Consider the following 27,628-nt stretch of genomic DNA (forward strand, 5'->3'; position numbering starts at 1 on the left):
GCCTCCAGGCAACCCTCTTTGAGAATCTCTACCACGATCCTAGATTCGGGAGCAGTTTTCCAATTCAGGCCTTGTTGTTTCAGTGTCTCCTCACTCTAATATGATATCCTTCTGAGGGGAAAGAGGAACTATTGATTTTTTTTCCCATTCAGTTGTGAGCTGGTGAATTACATTATTTCAAATCTCACTTGCAAGGAGGCCTGACATCAGCAGGGACTGCCTGGTGTGGAGCTGAGCACAGGCGTGATGAGGATGCCTGCAGCACCCTGCATAATTACTGCCCCTGGCCAGGGAGCCCTGGGCAGTTTAGCTAGTGGTTGGGGGCATGGACACCACAGAAGGCCTGGCTCCTCTCCACCTACCAGCCTCCCCAGCCCAGCCCTGCTGTGAGGCTCCCAGATTCTCCAACCAAGGCCCAGCCAGCCCTCCTGTAACCAGGGGTTGAGTTTGTTTCACACTTTGTGCCAATGGTTTGTTAAAAGATGTGACATGTTTCTTCCAAATGCACAACAAGCGACAATTCGTCCGTGAGCTGCCAGAACACATTTTACATGAAGCATGAAAAATCCCAGGAGCTGAAGAATGAAGGACTCAACCCCAGATGAATACAAGCCAGTCAAGCATTTCTAAAGAACATTAGAAAGCGTCCTAGACAGCCCTCCACGTCATCACCGTGATTATTACCATAATTATTCCTCCCTCACTTTGCAGTTAGCCATATGCATGCCACATGAGGTCACAGGCTGCCCTCCCCTGGTTTTCCTGACACATAAAACCAAGAAGCCAGGGGAGGCTGAGCTAATGGTGCTAGAGAGAGATGAGCTGCAAATCACCATTCTCCTCAATTTACGCCAAATAAATAGATGGAACCTCACGCCCCACATGGCGGGATGTGATCCACAGAAAACCTTGGACACTGTGTCCCCCATCTTTAACCTCCCCTCTCTCCCCCACCCCCACATCACAATCCCATTACTGAGAATGGGAGTGCAGTCAGCAGGGGGTGGAACAAGAACCATGGGTTTCATGTGGGAGGAGAACCAAGCTCACTGGGTAAAAGTGGTTCTTCTAAGACCCTCACATCAAAGGAAGACCTTGCAGGAGAAAATAAAGAACTTGTTTTAAAGCAGAGGGGTTGAAATTCCAGGGATGAAAGAAATTCAAATGAACATATCTTTTAATTGGTTCCTGTCCTTTCATGCACCCCTGCTCTGTCAGCTTCCATACTGTGGAGCTTCTGATTCTCCAGTGCTTAAAAAGCATTCTCCTTTTGTTCACTGGAAGAAAACCATTTTTGTTGGCTCCACACAAAAAGTGTCTATGATGTCTCTGGGATGGTAACACTTCATCTCCCCCTGCTAAGTTATTTGATCCAGAACACAGACATTGGAAAATTCAAATGGCTTCTTTGATTTCTATTATCACACCCAAACCTAAAATCACTGGGTGTCCTTGACCCCAGCACATGCCCTCTACTTCCAGCCTGTCTCTGACATTGGCCAGGGAGTTCCCAACAAGCCACAGTCAGAAATGATGGCCTCCATGCAAGCACGTAAGTCTCCACCAGTGACACATCCAGAAAGGCCACGTGCTATCAGGAAGTTTCTTTTCAAGCTCGTGGGTCATTGTCCACGAAACAAAGCATATCTTTCCCTTTGCAATTGCATGTTAGAAAGTTGAGTAAATGACAAACAGATGGCACCCTCAGTTTGTATCTGGCCTCTATGAAAATCCTTATAGATGATGATAACAGTCGTGATGTTGAGTGATCTGTTTCTCCAGGTTTTGTAACAATACTAGTCTCTGCAACTTCTCTTCATAAGACTTCAAGGTTTTCCTGTTTCACAATTTGTCTGACTCTCCCCATCTGGCCTAACAAGAGCCTATTCTCATGAACAACAAAGGTAGCTATTGATGTATGTAAGATGGGTTCATTTGGCTGAATATACCTACTGGATATTCTCCCTAAGTCAGCATTTTCTAAAAGACAACCAATACTTCATAGCAAAAATTAGGTTAACAGGATCATGTCCAGTTAGTTAAAAATACTGGACCAAGCAATCTCTTTGACCTGTTGAGCCAGCTGGCTCTACACTGGCTTCTTTCAAATGCTTCACTTCTGCAGATCCAGGTTTCAGAATTAATCAACAGGAGTGTAAATATCAGGTTTTTCTCTTATTAATTAGGACTTTGGGCAAAGTATAACCTTCTTAAGCTTTTTTTCCTCACCTGTAAAATGAATATAACAACAGAAGTAACTCATAGAGTCAGCTTATAACAGTGCCTGGTACATGGTAAGCACCCAGTGCATTTTAGCTGCCAATAACAATCCATTCTTCCAGATGGAAACTTTGTCACTGGGTGTCCCTCTCTCAGTGGTTCACCTCCTCCCTTAGTGAGAGGCATAATTCACCCCTCTCCAGATGATCATCCTCAGCAAAAGTTGGCATCAAGATCTTTAGCCCATTGAACTCCAACAGTTCTCAAAGGGAGACAGGGTGTCCTCAGGGTGTTTGGAAATGGGGAGAGTGCATATTGGAACGGGGAGGAGCGCTGGCATTTAGTGGCTTGAGTGGCCAGGAGGTGAAATAACTTGCAATGCTCAGGACTGCCCCACACCGTGAAGAATTTTCCCACCCAAAACACTAATGGTGCTTCCACTGAAAAATACAGACTGTTCGGGAAATGTTTAGAGATGAAAGTCATCAGACAAAATCATTCCAATGAGCAGGTCAAAGAGGTGAGTGGCCCAAAATCAGTTAGGAAATCACCAGTACCTCCTTACGGTTTCCGGTGGCTCTGCATGGAAGGGAATCTGACTGGCGGAGGCCAGGGTGTCCTGCAAGGCCTTGCTGACCTCCTGCAGCTGACCCAGGGATAGCCGGCCCACCAGTGGGGTCAGGTCGCAGCCCTGCCACCAGAGTTGTTGCTCTTTCTCCTCTATTTCCCTTCTCAGCTGTTGATCTTTGGCTTCCAGCACCGACATCCTTGCTTGGAGAGCTTCAATTTCTTTCTATAGAGAATGAGGAGTCGAGATTTTATAAATTAACCCTGCTCACAGCAAACTGCTCTGAGGATAATGACTCGTTTAAATGAGAATTGGCCATATGCACAAGAACCACGAAGCTCCCCTTCTGAGGCAGGCAGATTTTTGGAGGTTTGCTGAACTGGAAAAATCATGCCAGCTTTATATTTCTAATGAGTTGGCATAAGGAAAAACATTCCCTCCCGAGCATTAAATAACTATGGGGGGTGAGCCAAGAATTTGACTTGGAAGAACCCAGCAGATACATAAATGACTTACTTCATCTCAGATGGACGAGTTAGGACACAGGGCAGGAAGCCTTACATACCTGAGGTCTGAGCTAAGCAGGTAACCCCAGCCACAGACCGAAACAAGAAATGCAAGCGACCCTTTGTTGGTCTGTCCCCAAACACAAGAATTCAAAGTAGAGAGAAAGGTAAAAAAATGGTTTCTTAAGTCTACAGGGCTGAGAGAGGAATGAGATGCTGCAGATGGTGCCATGCAGCCTAAAGTTCACGACAATATAAAAAAAGTAATTTCTGCGAATATAGCAAACTGAAATCCAAAGAATCCATAAAATATCATTTAACATTAAGGTCAATTAACTAAACAAGCAGCAGGTAATGAATGCCCATCATGTGCACAGTGTTATAGCAGATCATCACCTCACTGCCCATATGATTCTGAATCAAAAATAAGACTCTTAATTAACATACTCCCAAGTTTTATGCTGATAAGAGCACAACTCTAATCCTAGGTGTCTCCCAACCTCTTATTCACATTCTCTCAGCCCCAAGGTGCATCACCTGCAACTTCAACCTCCTGAACCCACTTCAAGTATGGGAGTGGGGAGAAGAATTGGGAGTTACTAAAGACTGTCCACTACCAAGACATACTAAGAAAAAAGTAAAGCCTCCGTGTCCCCAATTGCTCCAAGATTACTAACAAAGTCTCTCAACTAACCTCTCTACTTCCACCTTTGACTTCCTCTACCCTATTCTTTTCTTTTTACTTAAAAAAAAAAAAAAAAAAAAAAAACTGGTAAAACACATGTAGCATAAAATTCACCATCTTGAGCATTTTTAAGTGTAGAGTTCAGTGGCATTAAGCACATTCACATTGTTATACAACCATCACTGCCATCCATCCACAGAACTCTTTTCATCTTGTAAAACTGAGACTCTGTACCCACTGAAAACTAATTCCCCATTCTCTCTTCCTCCAAGTCTCTGGGAATCACCATTCTACTTTCTCTATGAATTTGACTTCTCTAGGTAACTCATACAAGTGGAATCATACAGCATTATCCTTTTGCAACCAGCGTATTTCACTTAGCATAATGTCCTCAAAGTTCAACCATGCTATAGCATGTGCCAGAATTTCCTTTCAAGACTGAGTAATATCCCATTACATGTACATACACATTTTGTTTATCATTTATCTGTTGATGAGAACTTGAGTTGTTATCAGCTTTTGGCTATTGTGAATAATGCTACTATGAGTCCATGGGTGTGTAAACATCTCTTTGAGTCTATGCATTCAACTTTTTTTGAGAGAGAGAGAGATATATATACCCAGAAGTGGGGGTGGCTGGACCACACAGTAAATCAATTTTTAATCTTTTAAGGAAGCTGCATACTGTTTTCCATATTGTCTTACATCCTATTCCTAATACAGGGTCAAATTATTTACAATGTGGTCAGATCAATTACATTTAGCATTGTTTACTTTAAACTTTCTAGATGTTCCTAAAAACAACACTGACTGCAGCTGAACGCCATTATACAGGCAAAAAATTCTCCCTAAATGAAGGCATCCAATGGTTCCCTGTTGCAATCTGAGAAAATTCCAAATCCTTACAAGGCCCCTTTATCTCTGACTTCCTCCCCAAATCCTCCCCCTCATTTACACTGCTCCAGCCACATGGGCCTCCAGCTGCCCTCTGAACACATGAGGCCCACTCCCACTCTAGGGCTTCATCTTGGTACCCCCTGCAGGATCCTCTTGCAGAAATTTCTGCAAGGCCTACTCCCTCTCCTCTTTCAACTGTTGGGTCCAATCTCACTTCTCAATGAGTAGACTCCATCCTCCACATCATCCTAGTTTACTCTGGGAAGCTCTTATCACCCTACAACATACCAGTTATCTAATAGAGGTTTTATTATGTTTATCACTTATTGTCTATCTCCCCATTCTCACCCCTAATAAATCAAAAGCTCCCCAGGAATCCCAAGCATTTCAAACAGTATCTGGCACTCAGTGAACCCTCAATAAATGTCTGTTGAATAAATGAATATTCAAGTATCTTTCCCAGAGTGCTTCAAACACTAAGTGCCCAGGGCTAAAATTATTTTCTCTACACTCTGACTTTCTCAGGAATTGTGTAGACCTTTAATTGGCAAATGTTATTAAAAATGAAAAACCAGATTTCACATTTTCAGCTATCCAAACAGTATAACACATTGACTACGTAAGTGCTCAGTTAATGGAGGAAATGGTTTTAAATAAATTGCCCTGACTTTTTCCTCCCTTTGCCTCCTTACTCTTGAAGTGACCTGGATGGGGCAAATTCAGATAACAAAAATATTCGATGGCCAGAACAGAGAGGGAAGCCTCCAGCCTAAGCCAGGATTTGAACCTGAGTGTTGAAGACCTATGCTCTTCCCATGAAGTCACGTAGCTTCCAATCAATGCGTCATTACTCCCCACTCATGCTTCACAACTCCAGGCTCAAGCAGGCACGGACCCTGTTTTAAGATTCCCTGCCTCTCGGGTGCCCTGTCAACTTCCAGAGCTCTGGCTTTAACTCGGTGCTGCACCCAGATTTGTAGCCTCTCGATGATTCTTAGCCAGCTTGCATCCTCTGTTCTGGGCCAACTTTGGGCTTCCACGCAGTCAGCTAATCATTCCAGATGTGCCTGCCTTGCTCAGTCCGGACTTACAACTCTGTCTCTTAACAACTTCAGCTCATAGACTACCATGATAGGAATTTCCATAAAGGATTTTCACAGCACAGATGTCTTTCTGCCTTTCAAAGGAAGCTTCTAAAGGTCAAAATGATAAGAAGTGGCAAATTGGCCCGGCAGACAAGAAAAGCATATTCAAAAGGTAATGAGGAATATCGAAAACAGGCACAAACGCTGCTGAGCTTTCAACCCTCGTTTGTAATGAGATTCCTACAAGCCCTCTAGTCATTCCCACCATCTCTCCTTTTTGTACTCCCCAGCTTGACAGCCAAGGCTCTAATTGCAACACTCAAGGAAAGTAAGACCCACTTGGCTGCATTTGGCTTAAATGGATAAGAAAAATGCCGGCTGGGCACGGTGGCTCACGCCTGTAATCTCAACACTTTGGGAAACTGAGGCAGGAGGACTGTTTGAGCCCAGGAGTTCAAGAGCAGCCTGAGCAACATACTAAGACCTGATATCTACTAAAAATTTAAAAATTTAGCCAGACATGGGGGTCATGCCTGTAGTCCCAGCTGCTTGGGAGGCTGAGGTGGGAGAATCACCCAGGAGCTCAAGGCTGCAATGAGCTATGATTGCGCCACTGCCCTCCAATCCGGGCAACAGAGCAAGACCCTGTCTCGATGAAAAGAAAAATGCCATGATATTTCTTGAAGATCTTTCACCTGCTCACCTGTAGCTGCTGCTTTTCCTGAAGAAGCCAGTCTCGTCTCGTGATGGACACGTGCAAGCTGTCCTGAGCAGTGTGTTCCAACAGCCTCGGCTCCGTTCTGAGTGAGGCGTGGGTGTCATCTCCACTGGCCCTTAAAATAACACATACCTATTGGTACAGGTTTGGGAAAGCTGAAATCCTCATGTTGACAAGTATTTTAAGAGTAAGAAACTCCACCAAGTGGTCCCCATCTGTTCTCATACTTAGGAGGGTACTTACCTGTTTTTAGGATGAGCTCCTAAATGTAAGTTTCTACCTTAATTACAATCTCTTGGGATTTTTTATTTTTCCCCTTAGTCAGAATACTATTATGGGACCTGCACTGTCCCATAAGGTAGCCCGTGGTCACATGTGACACATGGTTAGCCCAAATTAAAATGTGCTGAAAGTGTAAAACACACACCAGATTTTAAGGACTTAGTATGAAAATAAAGAGTACAAAATAACTCATTAGTAATATTTTTAAGTTCATTACATGTTGAGTAATATTTTGGATATATTGAATTGAATTAAATGTATTGTTAAAATTAATTTCACCTGTTTCTTATTCATTTGGGGGAATATAACAAGATCTTTATTCAAATGATTAAGAGTGTCGAATTCACACTCACTATTTCTGAAATTCACCAGTTTCCCTGCCTTTACGGCATCCACCCTTCCTCTGCTCATTTAGAATCTTCCACTTTGCACTAATGTTTGAGTCACTAGTCAATGCGAAGGCTGTCACTGAGGGTTTCAGAAGATTTTCTCCCACAATGAGCTTTAATCACAGAGAAATACACTTCTTGCAGAGCCCACATCACATTTTTTTTTTTTTAATTCCCAGCACTTATCACAGAGTTGAACTTAATAAAATTAGGCCAAGAGTTCTAGAAAATGCAACTGAGCTCCTGGTAGCATTTCATCTAATTCCTGAAATTTTCAAATTTTCACTTGATTAACTTTCTTCTTAATCCTTTTTTTTTTTTTTTTTTTTTTTAAAGAGTGCCTCGCTGCGACACCCAGGCTGGAGTGCAGTGGTGCAATCTTGGCTCACTGTAACCTCAGCTTCCTGGGTTCAAGCAATTCTCCTGCCTCAGCCTCCTGAGTAGCTGGGACTATAGGCGTGTGCCACCATGCCCAGATAATTTTTGTATTTTTAGTAGAGACAGGGTTTCACCATATTGGCAAGGCTGCTCTCAAATTCCTGACCTCAAGTGATCCTCCCTCCTCGGCCTCCCAAAGTGCTAGGATTACAGGCATGAGCCATCGCGCCTGACCCTTAATCTTTTTTAATGTGGCTACTAAATCATTTAAAATTGTGTATATGGCTCACACTAGATTTTATTGGATAGCACTGCCTTGGATTATCCAAACAGGAGCAAATTCCAGAGCTGAACCTGATGGAGATTAAAAGGAGGGGTGACTGATTTGCAGATGCTTGGGTGTGACCTTCTCAGAAAAGATTTGCTGAAAGGCTGTCAAAACCACTTAAAATCTGTTAGGCGTCTTCTCTTATCCTTGCCAGAGTTGACATATTTGGTAACAGTGATGCTGGTGAAAATGTGGCACAGGCTTGGGCCTTACATTGGTGAGCTGTCTTTACAGGACACTTGGTGGTATTTGTCACCAAAGAATAACAAATTCATCCTTAAAACATTCCATTTCCAGTGGAATGCAGGTGGGCAGAAAAACAATTTACCCCAAGCAAAACTACGTCAACAATCCAAGGAAGCTATGTCTAAGAAAACACCACCAACTAAAACTAAAAGGCAAATGACAGGTTGGGAAAAATATATTGCTACACATATGGCAGAAAAAGGGTTAATACTGCTAATTTTAAAAAGTTCCATCAAATTATGAAGGAAAAGACAAGTGCACCAACCAGAAATTCCAAAAACATGGAATACGGCTGAGCGTGGTGATGCACACCTGTAGTTCCAGCTACCTGGGAGGCTGAGGCAGAGAACTGCTTGAGCCTAGGAATTTGAGACCAACCTGAGCAACATAGCAAGTTCCCCCACCTCAGAAATAAATGAAGCAAAACAAAACACAAAAAAATGAATTGCAAAGTGTTAAGGAAAATGATTACCATCCAAAGATTTTTGTGTGTGTGGCGGGGGGATGGAATCTAGCTCTGTTGCCCAGGCTGGAGTTCAGTGGCATGATCTTGGCTTACTGCAACCTCTGCCTCCCAGGTTCAAGCAATTCTCCTGCATCAGCCTCCCAAGTAGCTGGGACCACAGGCATGTACCACCACACCCAGCTAATTTTAGTATTTTCAGTAGAGACGAGGTTTCACCTTGTTGGCCAGGATGGTCTCCATCTCCTGACCTCGTGATCCGCCCACCTCAGCCTCCCAAAGTGCTGGGATTACAGCCATGAGCCACCGCGCCCAGCCTCCAAAGATAGTTTTAAATTAAAATCCAAACGACATAAAATATCATCTTTCACCTAACAAACTGGCCTGTCAAATGTTTTCCCAAATGATAAGTCTTTGGTGAGAGTAGGGAATAAGAATGACACTTAAAATTAAATATAACTTGGGATTCTACATTCCCACATCTACATATTGATTGCCTATAAATAATCATAGTTTTACACAAAGATTAGCTACAAAAATCAGGTGTTTTCTTAGTAGCCCAAGACATGCCCCAGCATCAGGACCTCTTAGCAATGCTAAGCAGCCACTAAAATTAGGTCACACAAGAAGATATATTGGTCTGGAAAATGTTCACTATTTATTGCTGTTTTCTCTAAAGCAGGTTTTATGGCAAAAAGTATAAAATGAACCATGGTAAAAATATTAATAACATGTATATAAAATAAAAGAAAAATATTCACCAAAATGCTATCAGCTCCTATCTCTGGGTGGTGGAATCACTTCTTTCCATTGATCTTTCTAAAGTTTCTATAGTGAGCATGTATCATTTTTACAACTGTAACATAAAATGTTTGCCAACACGCACTAAGTAGCTGCACTTTTGATTTAAATATTTTAATACACCCAATTAGTCTTGTAGCTCCTGAACATGCCTGTGTTTTAAATAAAGCTCATCAATAACATCACCTTCAAGGTCACCTTCCCTTGCAGAGGAGCAGATATCTGTAGCTTCTGACACTTGGAGGCATAAACTCAGCATGCAAAAAGGCCAAATTAAACCTCTCCCCTCCTTCTACGGAATCTCCCACACAGCTAGATCTTGTCTGCCACCTTTGTACTTATTTCAGGGCTCAGTGAGGAGAAGCGTGAAGCTGCATGTTCTTATTTATATATTAACACAGGGTCGCACTGCCTCCACATTTCTTAGAAAAGAAAATGAGTAACTGATCCTAATATATGTTGTGCTATGTTTGTCTCCTTTTACTCCTACCCCATTTCATTCATTCATTCAGAAAAAGAGAAAACATTACTGAGCTCGCCTGGTATGTACTATGGATTGTGCTTGGCTCTGAGGATACAATGGTAAACAGTTATTGGTTCTTCCGTGGAGCAGGAGAGACAAATGCATCAACAGAAAAATTACAAGGCAATGAAGAAATGGGTAATGCAAGGCATGGACCAGTGGCGGTAGACTTTAAAGCTGGGGGAGACTCTTCCCCCTTGCTGAGTCTTAACTTGACACTTACAAAATAAGTGAACCAACCGACCATGGTGCAATGAAGCAGGCTTCATATTTTTAGAAACAATACTAGGAAATATGTCACCTCAGCTTTTCGAAGTTAGAAAACAGCAGTTACAGAAAAAGGAACCTTGCTTTTGTTCCTATGTCTACAAAAAAGATCAGATTCTCTGAATAATCTTAAAGGTCACTTATTGTAACATACGATGCAATTTAGAAATCTATTCTTTGTTTTATGTGCTTAAAGGCAAATAATAGCAGCAGCAACAAAAATGTTTAAACTGATAATAATAAAATAAACTACTATGAATCGAGAACATACTGCACACCAGACGTCCTCTCTTGATCACATTCGCTTCTCATTACAGACCTAAGATGAAGATGCTATTATGCCAGTTTTGCTGATGAGGAAACTGAGTCCCGGGAGGTCCGGGTCTAGCCCATGGCCACGCAGACAGCAGGAAGCAGAGTTTAGGAGTCAATGCGGATCAGGCTGCGTCCCAGGTTCCTGCTCTTTCCCAGATATCACACACCATTAGGTTCTCAGCAAGCCCAGGAACTTCCATCTCCCCTGTCTTCCAGTCACATCCATACACACCCATATTTGAGTCCTCTTGCTGGCTACCAGCAGGGCAGTGCGACACAGACAGTGCACAGCATATGGAGTTAGAGGCCACCCTTGGGTCTTGGTTGTGCCTTTTTCACGCTGTGTCACTGGACTTACCTAATCTCTCTGAACCTTACCTTCTTTGTTTTTAAAATGAGAATGACAGTGATGTGGATAACAAGAATGCCTTCCCTATGGAGTAAACTATGGGGAACAAATTGATCTGACAAACGACCACTGAGCATCTACTGTATACAGACCCCACCCTCACACTGGGGCTGTTTGGGGATGGAGACAGAACACCTCCATCCTCAAGAAGCTTGCTGTTGATCTCCCCAGCATCTCAATGTTTGCATCAGGAAAATGAACACTGTACTCATGTCCAAAGCACCCACTTTCTATACAGAGTAAGAAAGATGAAAAATGTGGGCCAGGCATGGTAGCATAAGCCTATAATCCCGGCACTTTGGGAGGCAGAGGCAGGAGAATCACTTCAGCCCAGGAGTTCTAGTCCAGCCTGGGCAAGACAGTGAGACCTTATCTCTACAAAAAAATTAAAAATTAGACACGGTGGCAAGTGCTTGTAGTCCTAGCTACTCAGGAGGCTGAAGTGGCAGGATAACTTGAGCCCAGGAGTTAGAGGCTGTAGTGAGCTGTGATCATGTTGCTGCACACCAGCCTAGGCAACAGGGCAATCAATACCAAGAAAGAAAGGAAAGAAAGGAAAGGAGGGAAGGAGGGAAGGAGGGAGGGAGGGAAGGAAGGAAGGAAGGAAGGAAGGAAGGAAGGAAGGAAGGAAGGAAAGAAAAGAAAGAAAGAAAGAGAAAGAAAGAAAGAAAGAAAGAAAGAAAGAAAGAAAGAAAGAGAGAGAGAGAGAGAGGGAGGGAGGAAAGAAAGAGAGAGAGAGAAAGAAAAGAAAGAAAGAAAGAGAGAGAGAAAAAAAGAAAGGAAAGAAGAAAGAAAGAAAAGAAGAGAGAAAGAAAAACAGATAAAATGTGTCTGAGGATCTTTACATGTGTCAGAAGAAATGTCTGGAACAAAACCATCCTACGACCATCAGCTACTGATGTCTGTGGGAACGAAACACACTTCCTCTTCTGGGCTCCAGAGGCTCAGCCTGTTTGCACAGTTCCTCATTCCTGACTGTGAAACTGGAGGGAAGGGATTGAGCTCATCTCATGGTGAAGACCCCAATGCCCAGCGTTAAGTAGGGGCTTGGCAAATATTTACTGAGTGATTCAATGAGTCTGTGTCCTAGAAAATCCAGAAGTCGTTTATATTCACTTTTCTATTGCATTGGATCATTTCTTTGCACTAATTTATTCTCCAATTTGCTCTGCTTATGCTAATATTACTAGTTTTTTGAATTTCCTAAATAGATACCATCTGGGTCAGGATGAGAGTCATTGAAGGAAATCAACACAGAATTGAAAATTAGCTAGAGGAGCTACAGGTGGTAACTGGGAATTCTCTATATTATCATTAATCACATTAATTACTTAATCCATAAGAAAATCCCCTGTGATTAACCAAAACTCCTCTCTCTGTCTCTCGGATTCTTACTCCAGGTAGAGAAAGGGATCCACAGACAGCTGAGTGATGGCCCCAGGACACACTGTAGCTCAGCAATGAAGCAAGAGACAGGCTTCCGTCTTTCAAATCTTCTGTCCTCTGAGTCAGGCTTCCTCTCCGTTCTGCAATGTTGTCCCCTTTACATTCAATAATTCTCAATGTGTAATCCCTAATGTCACTGCAAATTAGCATCGCTGCTGTAAACTAATCAGTATGCAAAATGAACAAATCCCTCAGGGGGAAGAATTAAAAACATGCAGGGTAGAATGTTAGAACAGCACTCAGTGCCAACAGGGATTCAGGTGTCCAAGATCACACCCAGACCCACAGTTTCATACAGATCTCCATCGGCACCACCCCAGTACTGGAAAAATCTTGGCCTTTTCCATCAATAATTTAAAGGAAGATAAAATCCATTCATAAAATAAAATCGTACATCACAGAAAAAAAAGTTAGCTGCAAATTGCACAGGAAAAATGGTTTCATTCCATTGACAACTTTTACCATGTGACTGTTGTGAATGTATATTTTCAGGAATATTGAAAAAAGAATGAAGAAATCGTCTAAGTGTCTGTGGTTCCTCTGCCAGCTTGTTAAGGGGTGCATGCCTGTGATGAGCCTACTTTGCCACCTCCTTCACAGCCCAGCACTCAGGCCCCCTGGGCCCTCTAGTGCCCTTGGCATTGCTGGAGAGGCCACCTTCAGAAGCCTTTGCAAGTCAGAATGTCGACGGGGCAAGGAGAAGCCAGGAAATCCACCTGTGAGAAAATCCTGCACCAGAACTGCTCATGACAGTGCCGTGGTTTATGCATCTTCACGTGTAACACAGGAGGTCCCTCTCTGAGACCCTAATGTTGTTAGAGTACTAAAAAAATTGCTTTGTGCCACTGCTGGAATCGCAGAATTGTAGTCTCAGAAAGGACCAGAACTATCAAGGCCAATGTTCTCATCGTCACAGTTAGAAAAACGTGGTCCTGAGGAAGCGCCATCTTTCAGATGGCTATTTCTGGCAACAAGAGTTGGGTACAACTCTTCTGATTAAGGTTGCTAATTGCTGCTCCCTACTGAAGACTATTCTATCAAATTTACGCCATATGACTTGTGTGTACTATCTCTCCCTCTTTGAGAAGACGGTGATAAAGAATGAGTTTGGGCCAGTCATAGAACCAACGAAGTGCACTTCAAACCTAGAAATAGCTTGCTCATTCAATAAATGACGACCTAAATTGCCAAAGCCATTCTGAGAGCACAAAAGAATACTGTAAAATTGCCAGAGACAATACAGGTAACTTTATAATTCTTCCATATATATATGATTTGGGTCCAAGAAGTAAGGAGCATGGAGAAGTCACATTCCTTGGGGAACTGACTTTCATTGTTTTATACAGTCTTATCCCACTCATAGAAATGATTGCCCTGCAAGAGAGACACATGAATATTCATTTGGGTTTATAATAGTTATGCCTGATGCCACTGGCCTCAGGACAGACTTCAGTTGAGTTTGAACAAAGAGGATGATATGGAAGACCTTTATTTGGGAGCTTTTATTTATAATCCAGTAGTTCCAAAACAAGTTCTGAGAAGTCCTCTGTGGCTCGCCACTTATTTTTCCCCTCTTGTCCTTTCTCCCTTCTTTTGTTGAGGCCATGACAAAGGGTCTGAAGTTGGTCTCCTGGGAGTGGGACACAGGGCATGCCACTGTCCCTTGTGGTTCCCCATCTCCTGATCTGATGTGGGGTTCAGAAATATATCCTTGTTTATTGGTAATAACAAATATTTTTTTCTTAGCAATGAGATCTTGCTCTGTCAGCCAGGCTGGAGTGCAGTGGTGTAATGATAGGTTACTACAGCCCCAAACTCCTGAGTTCAAGCAATCCTCCTTACTTAGCTTTCCAGGTGGCTAGGACTGCAGGCATGCACCATCGCATTTGGCTCATTTATTATTATTTTTTTGTAGAGATGGGGTCCCACTATGTTGCCCAGGCTTGTCTCAAACTCTTGGTCTCAAGCAATCCTCCTGCCTCAGCCTCCCAAAAGAGCTGGGATTACAGGTGTGAGCCACCATGTCCAGCCAGTAATGATAATTTTTATGTTGTATCATAGCCATCTCATTTTATATCCTGGGTAAAATGTGTCTGTAACAGTTACTTTCTGGTCTCATACAGTGTATCTTGACTCCAATCTCGAGAGCTTAGAGCCGACCATCACTGAATTCTGTGACACTGAATGCTGTGTTAGTCCCTATATGAGAACCAAAGGGAAATAAAGAATCACATGTTTCAAAGGCAATCGAGGAGCAATTGGTCAGAGGAAGAATGACTCTGTCCAAAAGCATCATGGTGCTGCACAACATTCGTCTTCTCTGTTCCCATCTCAAAGGAAGTATGCTCGTGGGAAATATGTGGACAGGTAAACTGAGGCTCTGCCTTGATAAGCCCCACTGGAAAACCATGATAGACCTTTGTTTTCAACTTTGTTATGTTTTGTTTGCTTGAGTTTGACATTATCCACTGGGAAAAGGTCTTTGATAAAGGACATTTTGTGTGCACATGCATACAAACACATACATGCACACACACAATTTCGGTTACAAAAAGGACCAGCTTTCATATACATATTGGTGAAGATCCAGTGGAAAAATGCACGGGGTGCATAGTTAAGAGAAATGCAATGTATTCATGAGAAAATTATCATCCAAATGTGTGACGATAGTAGGCCAACTCTCTCTCTTAGGAGAAAGGAAAAATAACTTTCTTTTGATTGGGTGGAAGACACAGCAGGAACAGATGCCTCTCTCTTCTCTTCTGATCCCTATTGTCACAGGATATCGAGCTAGAATTTTCCTGTTGCTCCAGAGTTGGAAACTAAAGCTGAAGGACATAGACCTAAATGCCCTGCATTCTGAATCTCTAATGATGGAGTGGGGCGTCCTACCCCTGGGGCTGCTCAACCAACTGTTTCCTAAGAGGTTGAGTAGGCTGGGGCATTGGGTGAGGGCATTATCCATCCCCACCCCTCTTCACACAGGTTCTGAGAACACCTGTACAGGCAGGCCAGGTAAACCTGTTGGGTGCCTGAGTGGAAAGCCGACAGTCAGCACAGTTCCCTGTTGTGGAGGGAATCTGCGGGAGGCTGAGGGACTGGGACACAGGGCACCCAAACTGTCTGCTGCAGCATTGTTTAAGCAACTCACTTCTGATGTGTCGCTGCCCCCTCAAGCAGGGATAAAGGAATTAGAGAGACCTAACGGGGCAGAGAGGGTCTACTATGGGGTGGCCTGAGCATACACCATTTGTTGTGGCAAAGATACATGAACTTCCCACAGGAATCGAGAGGACATCACAAAAGTTATTTCTCCAACAAGCAAAGCCATTGAGCCAGAGGACCCCACAGAAGAGGGGTCAAATGATTTGAGTACCGATATCTGCCCTCCTCAGAGGAACCTGGTTAACACCTGAAGATAGTTAAAATTCTCTCGGCTGCTGGCAGGATCTGAACATATCAAGGGTGACCCAGGGTGCTCTTCTACACGAGTTCAGAGGATTAAATATTGTTTCTCAAAAGCTGACTTAAATTGTGATTTTTAAGAACAAAGTGACAACAAAAATAATAAAACACAAAGTATCTGATTGTATCTGGATGTTTACAGCTTCTTAAATCTTATCCTAAATTAAATTTTCTTAACCTGGGAACCAAAGACCCTCTAAGGAGTGAATGAATAACTCAGGAGAACTGTAAGTCTCCTGAAAATACACTCAATAGTTTGCATATATGTACATGTGTACACGTGGTTTTGCAACAAAGGAAGTCCACAGCTTTCATCAGCTTCTCAAAATAAATAAACATTTGATTCCAAAAAAGTTAACATGCACTTATTTGCGTTATTAATTAGTATTTAAAACTGTTCATGTTGATACAACTGTTTTATTTCTACAGGAAAAGCACCACTCATTCAAAAATATTATATCCCCCCTTGACTCAGAGAGCCTGTGAGAGCAGTTTCTGTCCAGGCTCTGGTCTGTGTGGACTTCAGCCTGCCACGGTGGCCCTCTGTTGGTCACTGTGAAAACTGCAGTGGGTAGCTAGCACACTGAAAGGCAGGTTTTAAAAAATTATTAGTAACTATGTAATTGTGTTAACATGTATTAGAAAAATTTCAGAAAGTTAATTTCAACTCATTATTTTCTACTTATGGTAATAATAAGACGGGGAGACTTAGCAAAACAAAAGCCAAGATAAAACATAAATAACTGAAGTTTAGAAACCAGTGATCTAATTTAACCCCCTCATTTTCTGATGAGGGGAGTGGAGTTTGGAGAGGTTCAATAACTACACCAAGCCATATACAGCTGGTTGGTGGAAGAGAAAGGACCAGAAATGACCTCCTATCCAAGGTTCTATCAAGATTCTGTGCAACTCCTTCTTGCTGGCAATTTCAGAAGAAAAGCTGAAGGAGCATTTTCCTCTAGGGCATCTGAATCCCAATAAAGTGAAGTCAGTCTCTCTCTCTCTCTCTCTCTCGATATTCATATATACGTTTGTGAACCTATATATAGCTACACATGCATAAGTATCACATTCACACATTCAATGAATACAGATTATGGGCCAGACACTATTCTAGTCACTAAAAATATAAAGATAAATAGAATACAGTCTTGTCCTCAAGGAGCTTATCATCTGTCAGAGTAAACAGATATTCAAGAAAACAGACGTATTTAAGACCTAAGCAGAAGTGAAGTTATTCAAGGCATGCTGTCATTCAAGGGGGAGGCAATGTGACTGATGAGCAGAGCTTTGCAAGGATATTAGTTTCACTAAGTCTGGAAGAATGGGCAATAGTTGGTAACAACAATGGGGCATGAGCAAAACCATAGAATCTAGAAATATTCAGAAGCTGGGGGTAACATATAATACTTCAGTAAGTGTCTATTGCAGATGCTGGTAATGTCTAGTTAAATGCTGGGCAGCTGGGCAGGGGCTGGATCGTGAAGACTTTTAATGTCACGCTAAGCAACATGAATTTTAACGTGCAAGCAATGGGGAGCCATTGAGCATAATGTAATACTTCTATCATGGCCTTGTGGAAGATGAATGAGAGGCAGTAATAATGGAATCAGAAATAGCAGCAAGGAGACCATTGCAATAATCCAGATTTAAAATGTTAAAGACCAGAACTAAGGCATGGATGTGCAGGTGAGACAAGTGAGTGGGAATGAGAGAGACAGACAGTGGACGCAACAGGACTTGGTAACCAATGACTGTGGGGAGGGATGGAAAGGGAGGACCCAGAGATACCTCAGAGTCCTTGCTTGGGTAACTGGGTAAATGGCAGTGAAAGTCACTCAGACTGGGGATATAGGAGAAGGAACCGAATGGGAAGAACAATGGTAAATTTAGTTTAAAAGATAATAAACTTAGTAAAAGACAAGGATAAAGAGATAGTAATTTTAAGGATAAAAAGATATACATTTAGTAAAAATAAGGGAGATGTTCAATAGAAAACTGAATCGTGGATTAGAATTCTAGAGATAAATCAGGGCTAGCGGTAGAAATTTGGGAAAAATTAGTATAGAAACAGTATCTGAAGCCTCAGAGTATTTGAGACCACCAAGAAAGAAGATACAAAGTGAGAAGAGAGGAAAATCTAGAACAGAAGACAGAAGAACAACAATATTAAAGAGAAAAGGGCCGGGCATGGTGGCTCATGCCTGTAATCCCAACACTTCAGTAGCCCAAGGTGGGAGAATTGCTTGAGCCCAAGAGTTTGAGACCAGCCTGGCCAATAGAGTGAGACCCTGTCTCAAAAACAAAATTTAGAAGAAAGGGAGAGAAGGAGCTCATAAGACATTAAGCAGAATGGCCAGAAATGTAGCAGGAAGACCAGGAAGGGTGAAATCATGAAAGCCAACGGAAATGGGAGTTTTAGGAATGAATTTATCAAAAATTCTAGACACTGCCATGATATATAGCAGAATAAGAATTGAAAAATGTCTTTCAAATTTAGCAAATAGTCATTGCTGATTTTGGTAGAGATTTGAGGAGTGATAGAGATAGAAATCAGGTCACAGTGAGCTCAAAAAGTGAATGGAACATAAAAGCACAGTATACAGACAACTCCTGTGAGGAAAAAGAAAGAGGATGATAGCTCATAAAGTAAGCCAACAGTTAATATCGGCTTGATAAATGTTAAATAAAGACCTATACTTTTCTGGGGGCCTTAATAGGTCAAACCCCATAAAATGTTTGACAGGTTCCAAACAGTCAAATGTAAGAGATGTCCTTATTGTGTAACCTAATATAATTAAGAATGCATGACACTGGCTTTTAGTTAATCATATTCTATCAAAAACTTAGGCACGACCATAATAAAAGCTCTCTGCTCACTCTCTGCTATGGTTTGGATCTGTGTCCCCACACATATCTCATGTCGAATTGTAATCTCCAGTATTGGAGCTGGGTCCTGGTGGGAGGTGATTGAATCATGGAGATGGATCTTTCATGAATGTTTAGCACCGTCTTCTGGTGTTCTTGTGATAGAGTTCTCACAAGGTCTGGTTGTTTAAAGGTGAGTAACACCTCCCATTTCTCTCTCTCTTGCTGTTCCAGCCATGTGATATGCTAGCTCCCCCCTCATCTTTTGCCATGATTGTAAGTTTCCTAAGGCCTCCCCAGAAGCCAAGCAGATGCCAGATCATGCTTCCTGTACATCCCGCAGAACTGTGAGCCAATTAAGTCTCTTTTCTTTATAAATTACCCAGTCTTGGATATTTCTTTATAGTAATGTAAAAATGGAAGAACACAGAAAATTGGTACCAAGAAGTGAGGCATTGCTATAAAGATACCTGAAAATGTGGAAGTGGCTTTGGAATTGGGTAATGGGCTGAGGCTGGAAGAGTGCGGATGGCTCAGAAGAAGACAGGAAGATGAGGAAAAGTTTGGGAATGCCTAGAAACTGATTGAATGGTTATGACCAAAATGCTGGTAGTGAAATCAACAGTGAAAGCCAGGCTGATGAGGTCTCAGATGGAAATGAAAAACTTATTGGGAACTGGAGTAAAGGTCAATTTTGTTATTGCTTAGCAAATAACTTGGCTGCATTGTGCCACTGCCCTAAGGAATATGTGGATCTCTAAACTTGAGATTAATGATTTAGGGTATCTGGTGGAAGAAATTTCTAAGCAGCAAAGCATTCACAATGTGGCATGACTGTTTCTAACAACCTATTCTCATATGCATGAGCAAAGAAATGATCTAAAGTTGGAACTTATATTTAAAGGGGAAACAAAGCATAAAAGTTTGGAAAATTTGCAGCTTGGCCATGTGGTAGAAAAGAAAAGCCCATTTTCAGGGGAGGAATTCAAGCAGGCTGCAAAAATTTGCATAAGTAAAAAGGAGCTCAGTGCTAATAGCCAAGACAATGGTGAAAAGGCCTCAGAGGCATTTGAGAGACCTTCATGGCAGCCCCTCCCCTCACAGGCTTGGAGGCCTAGGAGGACAGAATGGTTTCATGGGCCAGACCCAGGGCTCCACTGCTCTGCACATGCTCAGGACGTTGCTCCCCACACTGCTGTCAGTTTTTCCAACTCCACCCATGGCTCAAAGGGGCCCAGATACACCTTGGACCACTGCTTCTGAGGGTGCAAGCCATAAGCCTTGGTAATTTCCACATAGTGTTAAGACTCAGGGTGCACAGAGTGCAAGAGTTGAGGTTTGGGAGTATCTGCCTAGGTTTCAGAGGATGTAGGGAAAAGCTTGGTTGTCTAGGCAGAAGTCTGCTGCAGGGCAGGACCCCTCATGGAGAACCACTACTAGGGTAATATGGAGGGGGAATGTGGGGTTGGAGGCCCCACACAGAGTCCCCACTGGGGCACTGCCTAGTGGAGCTGTAAGAAGGGGGCCACCATCCTTCAGTGCCTGGAATAGTAGATCCAACTGGCAGCTTGCATCCTCAGCATGGAGAAGCTGCATGCACCCAACGCCAGCCTGTGAGAGCAGCTGCAGGGGCTGTACCCTGCAAAGCCACAGGAGTAGGGCTGCCCAAGTTCACAGGAGCCCACTCCTTGCACCAGTGTGCTCTGTATGTGAGACATGGAGTCAAAAGGAGATTATTTTGGAGCTTTAAGATTTAATGACTGCCCTTCTGGGCTTCAAATTGCATGGGGCCTATAGTCCCTTTCTTTTGGCCAATTTTTCTCTTTTGCAATAGGAGTATTGACTCAATGTCTACATCTTGGAAGTAACTAACTGTTTTTATATTTTACAAACTCCCACAGGCAGAAGGGACTAACCTTGTCTCAGATGAGACTTTTGAACTTTTGAGTTAACACTGGAAATGAGTTAAGACTTTAGGGGACTATTGGGAATGGATGATTGTATTTTGCAATGTGAGAAAGACATGAGATTTGGGGAGAACATGGGTGGAATGATATGGTTTGGATCTGTGTCCCCACCCAAGTCTCATGTCAAATTGTAATCCCCAGTGTTGGAGGGCAGGGTCTAGTGGGAGATGACTGGATCATGGGGGTGGATACTTCATGAATGGTTTAGCACCATTCTCTGGCACTATTCTCATGATAGACTTCTCATGAGATCTCGTTGGTTAAAAGTGTGTGGCACCTCCCTCTTTTCTCTCTCGTTCCTACTCTGGCAATGCAATGTGTGTGCTCCCCTTACACCTTCCACCATGACTGTAAGTTTCCTGAGGCCTCCCCAGAAGCTGAGCAGATGCTACCATCATGCTCCCTGTACAGCCTGCAGAACCATGAGCCAATCAATCTTCTTTCATTTATAAATTACTCAGTCTCAGTTATTTCTTTATAGCAATGGACTAATACACTCTCCATCCAAATTGCAGGTAGGGCTAAAGAGACAATAATATAGCAGTCTTTGCCAGCCCAGACTTAAAAAGGCAGCACAGTGCACTGATTCAGGGCCAGGATGCAAGTCAGACAGTTGGGTTTGTGTCTCCCTCAGCACTCACCTGCTGGTTGGTCTGCCTAATTTTGTTAGCTTCTCTTGGGCCTAGTTTCCTCATCCTAAAATTCAGGTATAGATGTAGATATGGATCTCTATACACGTAGATATCAATATATAAAAAAATACTATATATAAATATATGAAATATAAATATATATATATTTAATACATATATAATAAAATATATAAAATAATAATATCCCCTAGAATTGTCATGAACATTAAATGAGTTATTTAAATGAATGAATGAGCAAACTGTAGTCTATCCATACAATGGAGTATTATACAGCCTTGAAAGAAAGGAAATTCTGACACATGCTATCAGATGAACAAACACTGAAGACACTATGCTATGAGAAATGTCAGTCACAAAACAGCAAATATTGTATGCTTCCACTTGTATGAGGTACACAGAGTAGACAAATTCAGAGAAATGGAAATTAGAATGTGATTGTCAGGGGCTGGAAGAGGGGAAGGGATGGGGATTTATTTCTTAATGGGTACAAAGTGTCACTTGGGGAAGAGGAAAAGGTTCTGGAGATGAATGGTGGTGATGACTGCACAACATTATGATGTATTTAATACCACTGAACTGTATACTTAATAATGGCTTAATCACTCAATCACCATCACTTAAGATGATGGATTTCATGTTATGTGTATTTTACCACAATTTTAAAAAATGGAAAGAAGTTAAATGAGTAACTTCTAAAGCACTTAGTAACTGTTATGAAAGTGTTTGTTAAATAAATAGAAACATAATAAATTAGCTAAATTTATTGTGCCTCAATTTTTGTGCCCCATTTTTATATGCTAAAAGTCTCCCAAGACTGGAGTAGAGGACAAGAAATAACCCCAAAGATAAAAGAATGAGAGAATTACATAAAAAGTCAACTTGGGAGTGGCCTCATGTGCGAAAGAAAGAGGAACATGCAATGTTGCAATGATGTCTCAATGTCAGATTAGAAAAGAATAAAAATGGCGAGGTGAAATTTACTCCCTATTGAAGAGAACCATGAAAAGTTCACTAAGCAAATAGTTACAATGAAGCACCTACCGGGTGCCATTCACTCTGCTACATGCTACTGGCAAAAGTGAGAAAATAATTGGCCTCACTGTGCAGGCAGGCTTTAGGGAGGTACCAAACTAAACTAAACGTATAATGCCATGTACACTTAATAGGAATAGGCCAGAAAATCTTGTGATTGTCAGGGCCAATTGGAAGTGGGAAATAAAGTGGAATTGTTATGGCCATGTTGATAACCAAGTAGAAAGAGACCTGAATTGTGATGAGGCTCATAGTATTCATAAAACATCTGTTCCCTCTCAGACCTTTACCTGGGGAGAGAGGGAACACACAGGTAGATGGAGCAGTGGTTCTCAGCCTTTTTCAGCATGCCAATATCTGGGAGCCACCCTTGCCTCCCACACCTAGACATTCTGACATTCTGATAGATTGCCTGGGGTGGAGCCTGGACATTGGTAGGTTTTAAATCTTTCTAAGTTATTCAAACATGCAGCCAGGACTACATGCCACTGGATTAGAAGCAGCAATTGCTCTCTATGTATTACTGATCTCAGAAGAGCCTTGGGTGACAGAAATAGCAAACGTTGCTCAGGAGCTGGAGGTAGAGTTAGAAGGAGGATGGATTTTCATCGCTTGGTCAAAGGGGACCATCTGTTTATCTTATAGGCTTAATATGATCACAGGACACCAAGCTGCCTCAACAAGAGGAAATTACCCCCACCTTCTTAGAAGGGTAGCTTCCCAAGAGATGCTTCCCAAGAGATACTTCAGACCTGGGATGCAGTTGTACTTGAGGAGGGTCTCTCTCTGTCAAGTAGCAGAAAAGTCTTCTTTCTAGAGAAGCATGACCCACATGGGTCATCCCTCACTCTGGAAGAATCCCCACCTTCTCAACCAACAAAGGGCCCTTCCCAGGAAAGGCAGCCGAGGGTCTCTACAGCTAAGCTCCTCCCAGCTTTTCACTATGTGGGAGCTGAGAGGTAGGAAGAAACCTGAGGGGAAAATGGTGACAATGACAAGTACTCACTGCTGAGTGGCCCCACGGCGCAAGGCAGCCTGGACTTGTGCTGCCAGGTGACCCAGGAAGCTGCTAAGAGCTGGCTGCCTTGAAGGAAGCTGAAAGTGCAGGTTGATTTTCTCTTGTTCCAGGTCTTCTAATCTTTGTTGTAATGTCTCAGCTGGAAACCCAAAATGATGAGAGAGAGGGAAAAAGAACCATGAAATGCAAAATAGATAACACCGGTGTCTCTTAGCTCCAGTCGTAGTCAACCTTTGCCTTAATGACATCATGAGAAGGTTACTAGTTTCTAGGCCAGCACTTTTATCTCTCAGTTGGTACTTCTGAGAATCATCTTTGCACCAGCAAGATGGCTCTCCTATCTTTTATTCTTTTAACTCTCAAAGATCATTGTTGGCATAGTGATATGATGGTCATAATTATGATCTTCACACAGAGGGATACTTAATATTAATTATTTTAAAAGCACAATGAGCATTTTGGGGAAAAAAACTGTCATTTTGGTGAATTCTATATAATTACTTTTTCAAAAAAAAATCAGTGCCCAAGTTTTGATTTTAACATTTCCTCAGCAATTGCACATCCAGATAGAGCCAGTCACAGTTACTAAAGCCACAGAAGTGATGTTCGAATTCTACCATGCTATAGATGACTATATATCCACTTCTGTTGTAAAGTAGGGGTTCTATTATATTTTAATGACCTTAAGTCTCCTAGCAAAAGGTATAAATATAGAATCCTTGTAATACAATTTTTTCTAAAATAAAAATAAACTACAGATCATTTGAAAGAGTGATGTCAACAGATGGTTGATTAGAGATGCCTGGAATTCTGCCTGCCCCTCTACCCAACCAAGAAAAGGACCAAGGCAATGAATAAACAGATAAGATTTGATTGGAGTGTTGAAGGGAGGGTGCTGGAGTACAGTGGGGGAGTGAAGACGCAACTGTGGTGAATGGCAATCCAGAAAGGCAGCATGCAGGCAGTCAGCCTCTGCAGCCCTGTATCCCCTGTTCAGATTGAATCTGCCTGGAGTCAGGAGGGACTTCTCATTGCATGGAAAAGATAAACAGAAGGACCTCATCAACCCCTGTTGACACAGCAAACACCCACAGTCCTTACAAAAGGAGAATCTCACAGTTCTTGCAAGCCCTGAGTCCAGTTTGGAGAGCTGCCAGGAATCTGCGCAGCTGCATTGCTCCAGATTAGAAGCGTAAGGTATGCACTTCCTACCCCTATCCCACACCCTCTGTTGAACCTTTAATGAATAATTAATACCAATTCTTCTTAAACTATTCTAGAAAATTAAAAGGCAAGGAATTCATCCTAACTCATTCTACTCATTACTGACACCAAAATGAGACAAGGACACAACAAAGAAAACTACATGCCAACATCTCTGATGAAAAGAGACACAAAAATTCTCAACAGAATGTCAGCAAACAGAACCAAACAACACATCAAAAAGATAATATACCATGATAAAGTGGGATTTATCCCAGGAATGCAAATTTGGTTCAAAATATGCAAATCAATAAACATCATACATCTCATCAATAGAATGAAGGGCAAAAATCACATGATCATCTCAATAGATGCAGAAAAAGTTTTTAATAAAATTCAACATCCCTTCATAATAAAAAAATTTCTCAACAAATTAGGTATAGAAAGTACCTCAGTGTAATAAATAGCATGTATGACAAACACACAGTGAATATCTTACTGAATGGGGAAATGCTGAAAGCTTTTCCTCTAATAAATGGAGCAGCACAAGAATGCCCAACTGTCACCACTCTTATTCAACATAGCACTGGAAGTCCTATTCAGAGCAATTAGATAAGAGAGAGAAATAAGAGACACTCAAATTGGAATGGGGGAAGTCAAATTGTCCCTATCTGCAGATTGCATGCTCTTATATCTAGAAAAACCTAAAGACTCTAGCAATAAAACTCTTAGAACTGATAAATGAATTCAGTGAAGTTGCAGTATACAAAATTAACATACAAAAACCAGTGGCATTTCTATACATGAACAATAAACTAGCTGAAAAAGAAATTAATAAGGAAATTTCATTTACAATAACTACAAAAATATTAAAATACCTAGAAATAAATTTAACCAAGAAAGTGAAAGATCTCTACAAAGAAAACTAAGAAACACTGATGAAAGAAATTGAAGAGGATGCAAGCAAATGAAAAGACAGCCCATGCTGATGGAAGAATTAATATTGTTACCATAACACTGCTCTCTCTATCAAAATACCAGTGACATTTCTCACAGAAATAGAAAAAAAAATCCTAAAGTCTGTATGAAACCACAAAAACCCCCAAACAACTAAAGTAATCATAAGCAAAAAGAGTAACACTGAAGGTATCACACTATCAGACCTCAAAATATACTACAAAGCCGGGGTAACCAAAACAACATGGTACTAGCATACAATTAGATACACAGACCAATGAAACAGTATTGAGAATCCAGAAATTAATCCATATATATATACTGCTAACTGATTTTTGACGAAGGTCCCAAGAACACTAATTGGGGAAAAGAAGGTCTCTTCAATAAAAGGTACTGGGGAAACTGGATATCCATATGCAGGATGAAACTAGACCCCTGCCTCTCGCCTTATATGAAAATCAACTCTAAATGGATCAAAGACCTAAGTGTAAGACCAAAAATGATAAAACTATGAGAAAAAAATAGAGGACATGAGTCTGGGAAAATATTTTATTAATAAGATTTTAAAAGCACAGATGACAATAGCAAAACTAAACAAGTGAAATTTTATCAAATTAAAAATCTTCTGCATAGCAAAGAAAAAAATCAACAAGGCCAGGCCCAATGGCTCACACCTGTAATCCCAGCACTTTGGGAGGCTAAGTGAGGAGGATCACTTAAACCCAGGAGTTTAAGACCAGCCTGGGAAACATGGTGAAACCCCATCTCTACACAAAACACAAAAATTAGCCAGGCATGATGGTATATGGCTGTAGTCCCAGCTACTCAGGAGGCTGAGGTGGGAGGATCACCTGAGTCTGGGGAAGTCGAGGCTGCAGTGATCTGTGATCATGCCACTGCACTCCAGCCTGGGGAACAGAGTGAGACTCTTTCTCAAAAAAATAAAAGAAAGAAACAATCAACAGAGTGAAAAGACAACCTAAAGAATGGGAGAAAATGTTTGCAAACTACCCATCCAACAGGAGATTACTATCTAGAATATACAAGGAACTGAATCATCTCAACAGAAGAAAAACAATGTAATATAAAAATGGGCAAATAATCTGAACAGACATTTCTCAAAAGAAGGCATAAAAATGGCCAAAAGTATATTTTGTAAAGCTCAACATCACTAATCATCAGGTATATGCAAATCAAAATCACAATGAGGTATCATCTCACCCCAGTTAGGATGGCTATTATCAAAAAGACAAAAATGAATAAATAACAAACGCTTGTGAGGATGTGAAGGAAAAGGAACTCTTATACACTGCTGGTGGGAATGTAAACCAGTACAGCCACTATGGAGAACAGTATGGATGTTCCTCAAGAAACTACAAATAGAACAACCATATGATCCAGCAATCCCACTACTGGATATTTATCCAAAAGAAAGGAGATCAGCATCTCAAGAGACATCTACACCCCCATGTTCTTGCAGCACTACTCATAATAGTCAAGATATGGAATCAATCTAAGTATCCAACAACAAACGAATGGATAAAGCAAATGTGGTATATATCCACAATGAAACACTATTCAGTCATTAAGAATGAAATCCTGTCATTCTTGGCAACATGGATGGAACTGAAAGACATTATGTTAAGTGAAATAAGACAGGAACAGAAAGTTAAACATGTTTTCATTCATATGTGAAAGCTAAAATGAGTTTGTTTTAATCCATTTTGCATTGCTATAAAGGAATACCTGAGGCTGGGTAATTTATAAAGAAAACATTTATTTAGCTCATGGTTCTGCAGACTTTACAAGAAGCTTAGTGCCAGCATCTGCTTCCAGTGAGGGCCTCAGGGAGCTTACAATCATGGCAGAAGGCTAAGGGAGAGCAGGCATGTCATGTGGCAAGAGAGGGAACAAGCGAGAAATGCCAGGCTCTTTTAAA

General features: G+C 41.7%; 1 protein-coding gene across 3 annotated transcripts in view; it reads right to left on the reverse strand.

The window, feature by feature from the left end:
• DISC1 (DISC1 scaffold protein) overlaps nt 1-27,628 on the reverse strand; it is a 406,407-nt gene that overhangs the window by 254,303 nt on the left and 124,476 nt on the right. For 2 of the 3 annotated variants that reach the window (XM_023191797.3, XM_023191798.2), the window contains exons 4-6: nt 23,518-23,668; nt 6,665-6,794; nt 2,778-3,013 (exon numbers count right to left, since the gene is read on the reverse strand). In XM_023191797.3, coding sequence (XP_023047565.2) covers nt 2,778-3,013; nt 6,665-6,794; nt 23,518-23,668 — 517 coding nt within the window. Of the gene's footprint in view, nt 1-2,777; nt 3,014-6,664; nt 6,795-23,517; nt 23,669-27,628 lie in introns of those variants that run through there. The other variant, XM_023191802.2, reaches the window with a different exon arrangement.

Source organism: Piliocolobus tephrosceles, chromosome 1 (genome assembly GCF_002776525.5).
Source record: "Piliocolobus tephrosceles isolate RC106 chromosome 1, ASM277652v3, whole genome shotgun sequence".
Classification (NCBI taxonomy): domain Eukaryota; kingdom Metazoa; phylum Chordata; class Mammalia; order Primates; family Cercopithecidae; genus Piliocolobus; species Piliocolobus tephrosceles.